Source organism: Athalia rosae, chromosome 1 (genome assembly GCF_917208135.1).
Source record: "Athalia rosae chromosome 1, iyAthRosa1.1, whole genome shotgun sequence".
Taxonomy (NCBI): domain Eukaryota; kingdom Metazoa; phylum Arthropoda; class Insecta; order Hymenoptera; family Athaliidae; genus Athalia; species Athalia rosae.
Genome location: NC_064026.1, coordinates 3544846 through 3561080, shown reverse-complemented (window position 1 = coordinate 3561080; position 16235 = coordinate 3544846). Strand labels below are relative to the sequence as shown.

At 37.3% G+C, this 16235-nt stretch overlaps 2 protein-coding genes across 12 annotated transcripts in view; one reads left to right on the top strand and one right to left on the bottom strand.

The window, feature by feature from the left end:
* The window catches only part of LOC105690810 (tight junction protein ZO-1), a 71119-nt gene extending 65233 nt beyond the window's left edge, over positions 1 to 5886 (top strand). For 6 of the 11 annotated variants that reach the window (XM_048660333.1, XM_048660335.1, XM_048660338.1 and 3 more), the window contains 8 exons: positions 61 to 235; positions 1543 to 1752; positions 1896 to 2234; positions 2315 to 2556; positions 2852 to 3047; positions 3268 to 3689; positions 3985 to 4187; positions 4612 to 5886. In XM_048660333.1, the coding sequence (XP_048516290.1) occupies positions 61 to 235; positions 1543 to 1752; positions 1896 to 2234; positions 2315 to 2556; positions 2852 to 3047; positions 3268 to 3689; positions 3985 to 4187; positions 4612 to 4826 (2002 nt within the window). In that variant the 3' untranslated portion in view covers positions 4827 to 5886. The other 5 variants (XM_048660334.1, XM_048660336.1, XM_048660337.1 and 2 more) reach the window with 5 other exon arrangements.
* A 198-nt stretch (positions 5887 to 6084) lies between these two features.
* LOC105690815 (cytoplasmic aconitate hydratase-like) lies at positions 6085 to 16228 on the bottom strand. The gene is made up of 16 exons (XM_048660346.1): positions 16062 to 16228; positions 15056 to 15148; positions 14809 to 14975; positions 14082 to 14227; positions 13902 to 13971; positions 13485 to 13808; positions 13235 to 13406; positions 12936 to 13153; positions 8360 to 8519; positions 8030 to 8250; positions 7778 to 7934; positions 7482 to 7717; positions 7268 to 7404; positions 7026 to 7173; positions 6787 to 6953; positions 6085 to 6700 (listed from the first exon to the last, which is right to left on the bottom strand). Exons 1-16 carry the CDS (start codon positions 16066 to 16068, stop codon positions 6448 to 6450), a joined length of 2676 nt encoding a protein of 891 aa, XP_048516303.1. The 5' UTR covers positions 16069 to 16228; the 3' UTR covers positions 6085 to 6447.
* Between the last annotated feature and the right edge of the window lie 7 nt (positions 16229 to 16235).

Genomic DNA, 16235 nt, shown 5'->3' with positions numbered 1-16235 from the left:
TCTGGAAAATCTTCCGACATCGTTTACACAGAGAGCTTATTTCGTACCTCGTTTTAACAGGTCAGCCCACAAAAGCAGCAAGAAGCTATTGGAGCAGTGTCAAAAATTAGATAAAATCTGGGGCCACGTATTCAGCGCAGTCGTTACTCTAACCACTCCTGAAGCTTGGTACAGAAAACTTCGTGAATTGATAGACAGACAACAGCAAGGGCCACTGTGGATGAGTCAGACGAAGGTGAGATTTCCAAATCTAATAAGCCCCGCATCGTTTATCAGATTATCACCGGATGTTGCATTGTGGGTGCAGAGGTTTAGTCAGCGTCCGAAAGTCTTGGAATAATTGTTGTCGTCATTGTTTGAACGCTACGTATTATTATTGGCAAATTACTACCTGTGATACTCGCACGTGCTCATAAGATTCATCTCGATTTTGTGCATGCTAAAAAATTGAAGCGGTGTCATATTATCCGTTAATTGAACTGGAGATCACATAACGGAATGAAATGTTTTTACTGTACAGTGATATCGTGTGTTTTATAATCGCAATATGAAATTCAAATCCTATCCGATACTGTATGGTTATTTCTACTTATTTCACACTAAATATTTTATACATACCTACATGTGTATATAATTTCATGAGAATTCGTCTGTAATAATAATTGATTCTAGAAAATTTATGGTGTTGGTTGTAGCCAATAGAGATGGTGTCGGACCTGTATCTTCCACCTTACCATCCTTGTCGTCCACCTACTCCTCCGTCGTTTTGTGACGTGGGGCCATATTACGAGCACAATAATAACAGCATTAATGTACTGCCGTTACCACCACGTTCACCAAGTTCCCATCGTCCATCTCCACCCTTACCACCCCCTCCTCTATTGCCTATCTCCTCAAATGTCATTCACGAGCAATTTTTCGGCTACGTATAGATCCCTCCACATTTATTCACATCCTTACCCGTAATTTGTGTGTAGTTATTGTTTTGTGATGTGCGTATGTTATAATAATTAGTCGTTAGATATAATATATTGCATGACACGTATTATTTGTAACCGTTATATTTATGTTTGATTCTTGTTATCTAGATTATTTTGATAACTCTGCGATGATATAATCTCCATCATTTATTTGTTTCTTGTGTAACGAGAACTTTTTCTTACTCTTTTGCTAGTTTGTTTAATAATGTAATAACTCTCTTTATTTTACCGTTACTCTTGAAGTCGTATTGAGTATTCAATCACGTCACAAATGAACAATATTCAGACAACATTTTTTACTCTCGATTTAAATATTTTGCAATTTTTGATACTTCTGTAAATCAAATATTTTCAATAGTAAAAGATTAGCACTAGACTAAAAATATTATCCAGGTATAAAAGGCTTTTTTTATACATATTCTTCGATAATATCCGTCAGTGTAAGCTTATTGCCTATGAATTGCACTACCATAATAATTCCGCATTCACAATTATTTGTTGTTTACGTACGTCTTATCCCGCTGTTTTGTAATGTTGCGACACGTGTGTTCTGTGAGCGTAGCCGGAAGAGGCCCTTTCGGATGACTTCCTGTTCCCGATGACTTCTCGCCTCTCCTACGCTTCCTCCCCGGAGAGTGACCTGGAGCTGAGCCCTGCTCCCCCCCTTCCTGGTGCTTTGGGGCCACCGAGCAGATTGAAGAGTAGCTCTGATCCGAGCATCGCTACTCAGGATGACACCGCAGCACCACCTCCTTATACAACGAATTATCAGGTATTTTATCTATTGTAACTTGTCGAATGTGCTCATTTACACAAATATAAAACAATTTTCATTATTCGAGTTAATTAGAAAGTATTTATTACTTGGTATAAGTTGAAAATTTATGAGAAAATATGTATTTCTGTAAATGATAGGCATTTGAACAACATAAACGGAGATCACAGGGCGGTGTAGGTGATAGCAAGTATGGTTTTTCATTGCCCGGTCAGACCAATGATCAATCAGGTCCACCCCAATATCCGGGGGTTCCACCTCAGCCAAGATCTCCGCATCAAGGACCTCCCGACTTACCACCGAGGGTAGATCGAAACGTTAAACCACCAAATCAAATGCAGCGTGGGACCGTCGGTCGTACTGCTCAGGAGAGACTCGCTAACAAGACTGACTCGGTGTTGGATACGGGAAATTACATCAATGCCACTCCTCATAGGGCCAATACAACTTCATCCTTAGAAAGAGCACAGCCAAAAGCAGTAAGAGCCAATGTTTTTTGGCGAATATTTCTTTCGATAATTTGCAGTAAATAAAAAATAATCAATTTTTTGTTTTTTAGGGAAGTTACGACAGTATGTCCTCCTATGACTCTTATAATAATACTAACGGAAATGGGACGTACACCGCGACAAACTTAAACACATCGACTGGGCGACTAGGACCAAACGTTCCGGATGATTTAAAAAGTGGTGGAGTTCCGGTTTCACCGAGGGCTCACGATCCTTATAGATTCACCAGGTCTACGGCTCAGCCTATTCCGGCTCAAGAGAATCAAACCCGAACCGACTATGCCAAATACAGGTATATTTAATTCTATCCCATCACACTTGTTTCATATCATACGTTGTTATCAGTTGCGATAGATTGGATTATATTTCGCCTAATATAAGCTGAATTATTTAAACGGTTATTTTTTGACAGGGTGTCTCGAAAACCTCGCCCATTGCGAAGAGCTTGTAGAATATACATTTCTAAAAGAGATACCTTAGTTTGATCTCATCCCCTTGCACCCTATTTGTCACCTATTGTGCTAGTGAAATTGGTCGTTTGCTCCTCAGTCCAAGTAAGCTAGATATTTGCTTTTCCCCTTCTGCAGCCGAACTGGAGATTATAAACCTGCAGTTCCACCGCCCCAAGGAAAACCAAGTGGTTCTTACAAACCAATACCACCTCCAAAACCCAAGAACTACAGGCCCCCGCAGCAGCCAATACCACAGGATGAGACAAACGGCGGTAATTTGTATCAACATGCCAAAAGTTATTCCATCGCCACATCCCACATGCATAATGGGGTGAGTTACGTCATAAATGTCTTAGTTTATCTTCAGCGATTCTGTTTGAGTATTTTTTTGAAATTGAATGCTTTCTTATTTTTTATTTCATACCCACACGAAAAAAAAAAATTTGGATATGGCAAATCTCGGGTCCAAGCACTTAATATAGTCAGTAAATTAAAATGTAAAAGATTTGTGTGCGACAGACACCCTGTAACGTTTATGGAACCACTTTTAGGCTGAGAATGGCGGTAACATTCAGCGTAACAGCGGCCAGTACTACTACAACATTCCTCCACCTAATCGTAATAACGAAGGTTACAACGTGAACTCGAATCACAATCATAGTCACAGTCACACTTCTCCGCCAAATCATAGTCACAGTCTTAGTCACACGCATCCTCACTCCAGTCCTCCTATGACGCATTCGCACAGCAACAGTGCCGGCCAAATTAATCTTGGCCATGCACATAATCGCAGTAATGTAAACCATAATGGACACAGTCACAGTAACAGCCATGGAGGCGTTACAGGGAGTACATCAAATGGGAATGCTGGACACAATCGAGAGCCCAGCGGACTCGACTTAGCGGGAAGCAGGGAGCAAAGAGGCAGTGCCTTTGAACTTTACAGGAAACCGTTGCATCATCACAATGTAAGGTATGAACCGTCGTGTCATCTCCTCTCTCAACCAACCGCATACTGCTCTTTTAACATAAATCCTGATCCTAGGCCTGTAACTAAACTTGAAACCCGTTGTGCGTATCATAACATATTCGAAAATGAACATCACTAATTCATTAGCTTTGAAATAATACTCGTCATTATTCACGTTTACCATTATCAGACGGATGAATAACTTTTGTAAACCAATTACGTAACGCCAAAAGATATCCATAATAAAATGTAAATAATAATTTAACTAACGGATATCAACGGTGATGGTTGATCATAGGAAACTTGGTGTGGCACGGGGTGTGTTCTGTAGCAATGGCGGTATTTTGGAAGGGCCAGGGGGTGTTACACTGACTGTACCCCCTGGAGCCTTACCTCCGCAGTCAGAACAGGAGATCTACTTCTCTGTAACAGCACCACGTATACTCGAATCGAATAACACTACCGGGCATTGTTCGCCTGTATCACCACCTATGCATCACGGTGAGCTTATCAATACTGATACATGGTGATGGAATTCAATTGTCAAATTTTTTAACCCCTGCTATTCCATTAATAATTCAACAAACACGCAATAACATATTTAACCATGTAACTTGAGAGGCACAACGGCAAACTATTTATTACGTATACCTGTATGTACATACTGTACGAAATATACAGTAAAAAAAAACATCAAGAGAAATAGTCTTATTCTGTGCAACCTAGGAATTACACCACGAGCATTGCCCATGTGGTTATGAATCTGTTATGCCATATCCAAAGAATTCATGATTGAACCTTGAATTAATATTTTGTTGCACTGTAGTATTCTCACAAATTTTGGTGTTATTATTTTACATGTAGTTTTATGAGATGGAGAGCAGCGGATGCAGGTCTACTAAGAAATTTTATTAAATTTATGCAGGTGAATCTCTACTGAGTCCAGTAGTTGAGTGTGGACCTCGTGGCTTGGATTTTTTAGCCCCTGTAGAACTAAGGATTCCTCATAACGCTACACCCGCACATCGGTTGGCGCTGAAAGCTACCGACACGGAAAACCATTCGAATGCTAATTGGTTGGATGTCAAACTGCCAAACCATACTTCTAATTATGTCACTGTACGTCTTGATCATTTCTAGATTGTTCAGTCTATTTATATTCACGTATCAAAAGCAAACGGACTGCTAACTCTGCCATTAATCGATTCAGTTTTTAAAAAAATCGGAGACTCAATGAAGCAGGATTGCAAGTCTGTCTTCGAAATTATAATCTGGCAAAGCTAACGAACAGACAGAAGAGACCATTAATTTATATTTTATCGTACATTCTCTATGAGAATCTTGTTTTTTTTCTTCATTTTTCTGTTTTCTTCATTCTATTATTTTTGTTACGATTCCAACAACTTTAATTACAACTAATTAAGATACGAATTAAATTACGTTGAAAGTTTTTTGTTTCTTCACGACATAAAGAAAGTAAGACTAAAATACCAAATAAATTAGACTATTACAAACTGAAGTAAAAAGATTCTGTCGAATAATAGACAGATTACTAGTACTACTTTTATCATTGAGAATGAATTAAAAGAAATATAGGACGTAGAATACGTGATTACGTATACCAACCAGTCTTGTTGCAATCGGTTTTTGCGATCGAGTCAATATATACACTTTATGATAAATGTTATTAGCATTATTGATTAATTTTAATGTTTTGAATTGTGATTTTTTTTAACTTTGTAAGCTACATTTATTTGCAGTAATTTCGTAGTAATATGTAATATTAACATACCCTGTTAGAAAATCGATTAGTAAACTCGTTGTCAAAATAGTAGTAAGATTATGACATCGTTATGCAATTGCATAATGCAGATGCGAAAAATAAATTTTCATAATGCTTGATAAGCTCCATATCGACCTACGAGTAGATGACGTATCTGAATCATTTTGGAAGAAAAAAAAATGATTTATACAACCTCTACTCCGGTCTCATCTTTTGCTGTGCTGATCGTCACTAAATAATTATGTGTGCGCGAACCTCTTAGACTCTTATGAACCTATAGAGATATTATAAACGCATTAAAAATCTGGAGGCTCAATTGTTAATTTGCAAAAATGACGTATGATTGGCGAATCTTGAATCTCAATACGATTTGTAAACAAATAATGAATAAATAATTGCAACACTTTTATTGTTAAACTTCGTTCTCTAATTTACATGATCCCCACCTCTACGAACGGGTTTTATTTTATACCCCAGAATCGGATAAAATCTTCAGTGCGCGAAAGTATTTCGGAAAACTTTTTAACGATTAGCCATACTCTTGATGTCCTCCGCTGTGATTTCAAATCATATTTGAATGCTGCAGGTTGAGGTTCAAGAACAATAATTCCTATATTTTTCAATTTACCCAGCTTTCTTTATTCACAAGTCTTTTTAACATATGTATGTATATATATACAAGTATATACATATATACATATAACTCATTTATTCAGAAAAACCTGTACATTGTTCGATACCTGTGTCATGTAATTATCCTGGTGAAAGCGCCCCATAGATGACCATTTAGAAATAACGAAAATATCAGTAGCTCAAGGATTATACCAGAGCTTTATCTTTTTCCCAAATAATACTTTAATTCCTTATTACGTTTGTAATTTATATACGTATTTTAATTTTTAAGTAAATATTTATAAGTCAATAATAGAATTACATCGTTGTAATATCATTAATCGATTTTTTCGTCTTTTCCTTTTATCAAACCATTGTTCTTATCATATAGTTTAAAATACCTCCATGTCTGAAGTAGGTCAAGTCAACTTCTGTATCGAACCGAACAAGTACGTTGAACTTTTTTCCATCATCTGTAGTTACTTCGATAGTTTGGCCCGGGCGATAATCGTCGGGAATGCTTATGTTATATAATTCCAGTCCTGTTAATCCAAGAGATTCCGCAGATTCTCCAGGTAAATACTGCAGTGGAATTATACCCATTCCTACCAGATTAGATCTGCGAAACAAGGACAGATAGTTCAGCGTTCACTCGTAGCTAGTTTCGTACATGTAGACAATTAATAACGTCATAAATTCCGTTACCTGTGTATTCTTTCGTACGATTCTGCTATAACGGCTTTTATGCCCTGTAAGAATGGGCCCTTAGCTGCCCAATCTCTGGATGAACCCGATCCATATTCCTTGCCCACTAGTGCTATAAGTGGTACATTATCCTCGGCATACTTCTCGGCCGCATCGAATATGTCCATCTACGTGAGCAAGTATTGATAGTTATTTTCTACTAGAGGACATGTTGAATATTAGAAACATGGCCGACTTACTTCTTCATTAGTTGGAATGTATATGGTACGAGGACCAGCTTTGCCAATGAATTTATTCACTAATCGAATATTAGCGAATGTCCCTCGTGCCATTACCGCATCGTTACCACGTCGCGAGCCATAAGAATTGAACTCTTTTGGCTTTAATCTGAAAAAGCAAAAAAATTTTTGATGACTTATTCATTACTTTAATACAACATTATCACTGAAACAAACTTGTTACAGAAAAAAATATAACCCACCCTCGTTTGGCGAGGTATCTCGCAGCTGGAGAATTTCTTGCAATGCTACCAGCTGGGCTGATATGGTCTGTTGTAACCGAGTCTCCAAGGTTGAGTAAGACACGAGCTTTTACGATGGGATTCGTGGGGGGAATTGTCTGAATGAAAAAGCTCATCATTAGATTGATTATCAGATTGATTGTTCGATTATCAAAAATAAGTCAATTATTCTTACTTTTGTGAGTCCGTCGAAATAAGGAGGATGTTTTATGTACGTTGATTCATCATCCCATGGGTATAGCTGGCCTCCGGGTGCCTGAAGACTCGACCAGCTTCCACTGCCAGACTCTATTTTACTGTAAACTTCTTTGAACATAGCTGGGATTACGTGTTTTTGTTCAACAGCCTGAATCTCCGCTCGCGTTGGCCATACATCTCGCAGGTATATTGCTTTGCCGTCAGCTCTGTATCCTACAAAACAAAATAAGTTAGTTTATGGTTCAATAATTTCTACAAGTTGACGACGCTCACCAAGAGGTTCCGCTTCGAAATCAATGAGGACTGTTCCCGCAATTGCGTATGCAATTACCAATAAAGGTGACGCCAAATAATTTGCTCTGGTGTTCGGATGAATTCTGCCCTCAAAGTTACGGTTACCGGATAGGACTCCACAACAGACAAGATCGTTCTGAAACAAGTCATCGAACCAGTGAGAATTATGCACGAAAGTCGTCTACTCCCCTTGCTTTCTAGTTCTGAAATATAAAGTAGATGTAAAAATACCTTTTCAATTGCATCTATCATCGAGTCTGGGAGGGGTCCACTATTTCCTATACAGGTCATACAACCATAGCCCACAACATCAAATCCTAATTGTGTGAGGCTTGGAATAACTCCACTTTCTTTCAGATAATAAGTTACTACTCCAGAACCCGGAGATAGAGAAGTTTTTATATAGGGAGCTACTGTTAGACCAGCTTTGACTGCTTTCTGCGCCAAAAGACCTGAGAAGTAAGAATCTTACATTATAATCGGTCCATGGAAATGAAGTTCGAAGTCTAATTTATAAAGTTGGATTCAAGCTAAAAAAATGGATAAAATTCAGTCGCTTACCGGCACCAAGCATTACGCTGGGATTACTTGTATTGGTACAACTAGTAATAGCTGCAATGACGACCGCTCCATGATTTAACTTATAGTCCTTGCCTTCGAATTGGAATGTGGCCTCCACCTTCAATTTTTCGGGTTTCAATCCGAATCCTTTGAAGCCGATCTGAAAGGAGTAAATAAAAATGTATCAATAGATTTTTCTGTTAATTATGATAAAGAAATACGGTGAGTAAGAAATTAGATGTAATGCCAGTCATAAGAGTGGTTGACCTCCTCAGAATATGGGATCATTGCCCAAAGTAAAATCTGCTGATTCGTGCAAGTTTGGGGCGATACCGACGTGTGACGAACATCGAAATAGACAATTCATGATAAATGACACGAGGTGAACGTCCTCAACAGCACATGATGTTAACGGTGTAGAATTTACTAGATACTGTATTATTAATATCATATTCAATATTATATTTCCCTAATTTAAATAAAATAACAATCTATTTTATACGTACTTAGTTCGAGCAAAATTATAACATAAGATCGGTGCATGAATTTTACTCTGCAAAACGAGTTATTTATTGGTTCTTAGAAATCATCGTCGTGTGACGAACATTGTTCGGAAATCGGTCTAAAAATCTTCGAAGTAATTAAAGGGGTCAGTGGAAACAATTTCGAGTAATGGCTTTGACAAATATCGACAAATCTATACGAAGGATTTATTCGTCAAATGATCGTTAATTTCCTAAGTAATTTTAAAGATTTCCTTGATTCTTACGAACCGGTCAGTTAGCTTGAAAAATTGTATAATTAAAGTCGAAGAATCTACCGAGGTGACATGAGGTACACTTAGGTACAAGAGGGAAACTTGGGGGAAGGAGGTACTTCCAGGAAGGTAAGTTCTCGATTTCTGGTTATTCCTAAGACCCTTCATACCTCCGCTACAGTACACCTTTCTGATTATTGAGACTCGCTGTCCTCAAGTCTGGATTTCTTCGCACTTATTCAAACGTTGGTCTTATAACTGTTCTATGAACTGCGGAGGTATTTCTAACGCGCATCCTTGCATACAATAAATTTTTACGCATAAATATTTACGCTGAATTTCATTGACCAGGACCAAGATTCAAAAAATGTACGATAGCAGAATAATTATTCATTCCGGATGTAAAAAGATAGGATAAAAATAATAATATAGCGGGTTATCTGAGCGTACATTGAGCGAGTACAATGGAAATTGTGAGCAACGCAAAATAAGGAGGATGTCATATCAGCAATTTACGAAGGCGCGTGTACCGGCTCACGTATGTTTCGAGTTTCTATGCAGTTCTAATTCGACTGCAGTCCTGCTTCATCCATCATTCAGTCTTTTTATTTGAATCGGTGCAAGCGTACTACCAGGTGCAATAATTGAAATCCATTATTTTCTATAATATTAGACAATGTGCTAAAGGCAACCGTTTTCGATTCTATTAATCGTCACAGTTTGGGTAAGTGAATTAAGTTTTTGGGGCTGGACTTTTCGCTTGACAAAATAATATTATACTTGGAAAAATGTAGAACAATAAAGAAGATTAGCGCGCTGACCGATTCAGAGGTAAGAAAAGGTCCCGCTCCCATAAAGCAGGTGTTGGAAAGGCGCGTCTCTCCGAATTACCGTGCAATGTAAATTACAAGAATAGGACTTGCCCTAGACAATAGTTTGGACTTTGTAATAAGATAGTTGACGAACACCTTGCGATTGTTGTAGGTCAATACCGCGAATAGACAACTTAATTTTGGTCACACTCTATCGAGTTCTAAAATATACGTACGATGTAATCATCACGCACTTTTGCTGTAGGCGTTATTGTATGCAAGCCATTTATTATTGGGTGATTATTTTCGCTGACTAATGTTATTCTGCTCCCGAAATATTCTAGAAAATAAAATTTCATTGTTCAATAGAGCAAACCAACGTCACGTTTCATTGTCACAGGTAAACAAGGAAACCCGAAAAATCTCGTGAATTATAGAGGTATAGTTGAATCATCGGTGACAAAATTTGCTTTTCTGTGTAATAAATTCCTCTGTACTAGTCCAGCGATCATCGATGACAGAAATTTGACAACGTTTGAAACGGTGGACATATTTCACGGAAGAAAGTATTTCTCCAATTTCTAAATTGCAAAATTATTACCCCAGTGACTCCAATTTAGAAACGACGAAACTTAACGGGGTTCTGGCGTAGACTTTATCAGCAGCTGCCGAAAATATGGGAAAATTCCGGAAACGCTTAACGGAATCACAAAACTTAGATATTACAAAATTCAAAAAACCCCCAGGCGTCCATGTCAGTTGTTGGCGTCGGAGGGATAATGAGGTTTCTAATTATTATCGGCTTCTCATAAATTGAACGGTCGTCCGATTATTTCAACTCAAACGCATAGAAACTTGGCAAAATTTATTTATAGATCGACAAATATATAGATATTATTTTCAATTCACAATAAATTATGGGCAGCACGACGCCGACGAGAAATTGATAATGCTCAGATTGGTATTTTTTTTATTTCACGCAGCTCTTGTAAGTCGCGTATATACCAACATCGATTTCTATTCAAGATTTTTCAAAATCAGGATCGTTTTCCGAGCTCTTACAATGAGTCAATCGTTACAGTTCGATTATTATAACTTGTACAAACCGCGATGGATTGTCATTTAGTAAGGATCATTTAATCAACGGTATGCTTCATTTTTTTCTACGGTCTCATTAAACAAATACAGTGCGTACTTCAGTTATTGAAATAACTTTGCATTCGATTGATAATAATGTTCTACGACATTAAGAGAGAAAGAGATGGGCAGTATATAGTTTTCCAGCGGACTCAGGCATTTGTGATATAAGAAATTTCAGCAGATTAAATTATAACGACAGACAACGAGTAAAAATAAGCAGCCTGATCTTCTTATTTTCAAACAGTGTTATACTGAATTTAAAACAAATAGATATCAGAAAACTTCAACAAATATTTCCTGTTGTTAGTCGAAAATTATTGAACGCAAGAATAATTACTGCACAGAGTAACCAAGGGCTAAAAGTGGGCGAGAAATCCGGACTCGGCCGGGCAGCGTATACCTGTGCATAGTTGGGGCCAATAGGGTCGCCGATTTTTCAAAATATCTTGGAAAGTGACCGGCGGGGGTGGACAACGAAGAGTTTTGGTGGGGGTGGCTTACGTTATGTATATATGGGGCCTACTGCCCAAGGAGTTTATCAGTTGCAAGTTAGTTCCAGTAGTGTTAACTACTAGGTGAACATTGAAATAAGTGGTCTTGACGATTGTTGCATTCAATCGTTGTTCAAGTTTTAATAATTTTTTCCAAGTTTCACTTAATTTCCCTTATACTCATATTTCTATTCAACGGCAAGTGCACCGCTCGATTTCCGAAGGACAAATTCTATAGTTATTTGAGTTAAAAATAGTAAAAAATCTTATATATTCAAGATATGTTAATGCTTGACCATCGTTTCTTAGTTATTCGCAATTGCTGAAGGGGCAAAATATGAAACGGCTGATGTCGGATGTCATCTCACCCGGTCGTGGTAGAATTGAGACCTCACCGGGTAGGATTCATCCTATGCTAGCCATCGTTCAACAATATTATAGAAATAAATGTGCGCGCTTTTTGATATTTGAAATTTTTTTGAAATATCTTGCTGCTGGAGGCGGAGTATTGGTCTAGTGACACGGTCTTTTTAACTCGTGACTAGATCGAAATACTCGTCTCTGACAACTAGAACAATCAATAGGTGACACCATTGATCAATCACAAAATCTCATAATCAAAAGTCCCATATATTTTTCTTTGGTGATCTAACTGTATGGTGAATCGAAGTATCATAAAGCTAGATCAGCAAGGCAAAATGTACGTGACATAACATCGAGGGAAAATATATAAAAAATTAATCTATTTTGGTAAGTATGAATTTTTTTAAATGGGCTAATATCAGCAAATTGTATCGTTGTAAATTTGTAACTAATTTGCTTCATAGTATGTACAACATGACATGCGACTCTGGAATGGAATCTTTCACAGGTGTACACAACAAGAACTCATTAAAACAGGACATTGTGGTTCGGAGGAACTCTTGCAGTGATGTGTGGTGATCAACTTTCATATCACAGCAGTAGTTACCTGCGAATTCTTTGCCCGATATCATCACCAACACGCATCTATTACTCTCAGCAGTTTATCAATTATCTTCTGCTTACATAGAGTTGACATACCTATGCAGTAATTATTTCGAATGCATTAGATTAGCTGTATAATCCTTTTGTTTTCTTTCTAGCTCATATCAAAATGTACAGTAACAAAGCACAATATGGGTCAAACATGACTTTGTTTGACGGTAAATCTTATTCGTCACTGGGTTATGTTTGTCCCATTCAAGTGTTCGTTTTTCATCATCACCTGCATTTGCAATCTCTGCATTATGAACTGCTGAATCCGCTCAAAAGTAACTAATCCCTATTTTTTCTAAGTTCGTGTCTTTACAATATCAAATCCCAATATGTGGCATGCAATTTAAATCGTGTCTTACCTTTGCAGAGAGACAGCTTGTGAAATCCTTCTTCATTTCGGAAACGGATACTCGATCGTGCGGTCTTTTGGGTCCACTAACACTGGAGACTACAGTAGATAGATCAAGGGTGACTACTTCAGAGAAAACTGGATCTTGACTAGAGTCGTTGTAATTTCTCAGCATTTTCACAGTCCTGAGATATTCTTCGATGTACTTAACGTGTTTATCAGAACGACCTGTTCATTCATATTAGTTAATAACTTGAAAAAAAATTATATTTCTATTAGAATTTCATCACAACGGTTGATGATACGTACTCGTTTGTCTAAGATATGCCAAGCTCTGTTCATCTACAGCAAAGAATCCAACAGTGGCACCATACTCTGGACACATGTTAGATATTGTTGCTCGATCTGCGATGCTCAACTCCGCTACTCCTGGCCCAAAGAATTCAACGAATTTTCCAACAACTCCAAGTTGCCGCAAGTTCTGTGAGTATAATAATTTTCAAGCTAATTTGACAACTCAGTTATGGATATACACTAAGCATATTTAAATCGATATTACCTTCGTAATTGTCAGCACTAAATCCGTAGATGTAACATATTGGTTGAGTACACCCTCTAGTTTGTAACCAACTACATTAGGCAAAAGCATGGATATTGCTTGGCCAAGCATAACTGCCTCTGCTTCGATACCCCCACAACCCCAGCCAAGTACTCCGAGACCGTTAATCATTGTGGTGTGAGAGTCTGTTCCAACTACACTGTCAGGATACAGAAGACCATTGGCGTCGAAGACGACTCTTGCAAGATATTCCAAGTTGACTTGGTGAACGATTCCACTTCCCGGAGGAACGATCAACATGTTTTTAAAAGCCTTGGCACCCCACTAGAATTCAAAAATAAAAATTGTATAAGCACAGCATTGTACAAATTGCCAATTTGATCAATGCTTGAAAGCTACTGAAAGTTTATTACATACTTTCAAGAACATGAATCTCTCTTTGTTCCGCTCAAACTCCAGGTCTTCGTTCTTCTTGAGAGCATTGTCACTAAATTGAGAAAATAATGCGTTAAAGTTGTGAGTGAATTCAAGAGTAAGAATTAATTAACTAACACAATGATTAAACACAGGTTTGACTATACTCAGGTATTGTCTTACCCTCTAGTAAAATCAACTTGGACAGAATGATCGATAACAAGGTCTGATGGGCAGATTGGATTTATTTTATCCGGGTCTCCTCCTAGTTTCTTCACGGCATCTCGCATTGCAGCAAAATCTACTACTGCTGGTACTCCAGTGAAATCCTATAAATGTTCACTTAACTAGTCATCAAAATTATGGGCTATACTTCTATAATTAATACAATTACATACATGATGAGAAAAAAATTAGCTCAACTCTGAACCAGGAATTTATGTTCAATTTTTATTGAAAATCCTTTGGAATAATTCAGACATAGTTGTTGACACATGTCTATAACTGAAGTATTGCAACTGTTTAACTCAGCAGTATTATTGTTTAACATTTTATGCATAATTATCAAAGAATATTGAAAACAAGCATGCACAGCATCTTACATAGTTCAGTAACAAATCTCTTAATGCTGGGTTCAAAAGAAATTCGATCTTTAGCCTTTGATAATAATTTCTCAGTGCTGTCAACTAATACCACAGCACGTGTTCGTATTACTTATGTAATATCTGTCATATAATTCTTTCATATCTGTGTTGAGCTTATATTTTTATCTTATTAAATTCGGCAGCAAAATATATACTTCTGATTATGATATTATACAATATTTAGGATTACTGAATATCTCAATCTGACTTTTCTCAACTATGCAACTGAACTAATTGTAAGATTGCAGTATGATTCTTATGCTCACCTGTAGAATAACTCTTGCTGGTTTGAAAGCCACTTCGACACCCTCTGGAATTTTCTGGTTCCTTTCCCATTCTAAAATCTTTTCTACGTCAGACTTTTTTACTTGGAATTCATCACAATTTCTAACTGCACTTTCCAAGAGAACTCTTATGGAAAAGGGCAGTTTATCTGGAAGTAGACCGAATCATTTTGAAATAGTGACACAATGGAGGAGGGTAAGGATGTATCAGTTAAAATAGAAGTCTTACCATATTTATCGCCAAAGTTAGTGACATCATAGTATTGGCAATCTGTTTCTCCGATCTTGATAGTTTTCAGTAAATTCTTATAGGGGTTCTTCTCTAAAATAAAACACATGTGAGCCTTGCTAATGTTCAGAAAGTTTTTTTTTTTTGACAATTACAAATTCAAGATACTCAGTATCCATCTACTCATCAATTAGAATATCAATACAAAGGTTTAATGCTAAAAATAGCCTTAATCAACAGGTCAAGCCTAACTTTTGACCCATGACAACCAATGGTGAGTTTACATATCTAATGAACCTGAATACAAACAATAAGAGATGCAAATTATACTATTCACCACCAAGGTACTATTACATTTCATACAATGATATGGGAAATATATAAGGAACAAATAGCACAATTATTTACTACTGACAGCCCCAAGATTTGTTGAAAATTCGATTAGCCAAACTTCAGCTGCTCTCAAAATGCCAGCAACGTGACATTTTGAGGATAAATTGAACTTATATGAAAAATCAGTGATCAGTCTTAGGCACTTGAACATAATATTAAACGAATATTCTCATTTACATCTTAATGACAACTTATAACATGTAAGGCAAAAGATCTTGAAACATCGATGATGTGGCAATAACAAAAGTAATGATACTGTACAAATGAAACAGCATGAGAGAAATATTTTGTTTTGATGTGGCAAGTGGCTAGTTGAGTCTCAGATTTCATCTGAGTCACTTTAAAAATTAGACAACCGACGTAAACGCCTAGAAAACTTGTGAATAAATTGAATCTTTGTTGATACTTTGATCGGTGATACTTGTGAATAAATTAAATCTTTGCAAATACTTTGATACATCTTTACTGATCTCGTCACAGAAGAACCAGATATTACAGCATAAACAAATTCAACAGCGATTATTCACAATTCTCAGAGTATTCAATTTTCCTGTCATAATATTTCAGGATAATTAGGGCGTAAGGTCGTAAACAGAAATTCATCCTAACTCACCAGCCATGATTAGCAATCGGAAAGTCACGTTCACCAGGCCACACAGCACAACACAAGCACGAGAATGACGATAACCTCACGACTGGAACTTGAGAGTCGGAGTTGGGAATTGGGACTGGTGAGGGCCGAGCCGATTAGCGTCGCGACGCTGATACATGTGTGTGGCGCATATTA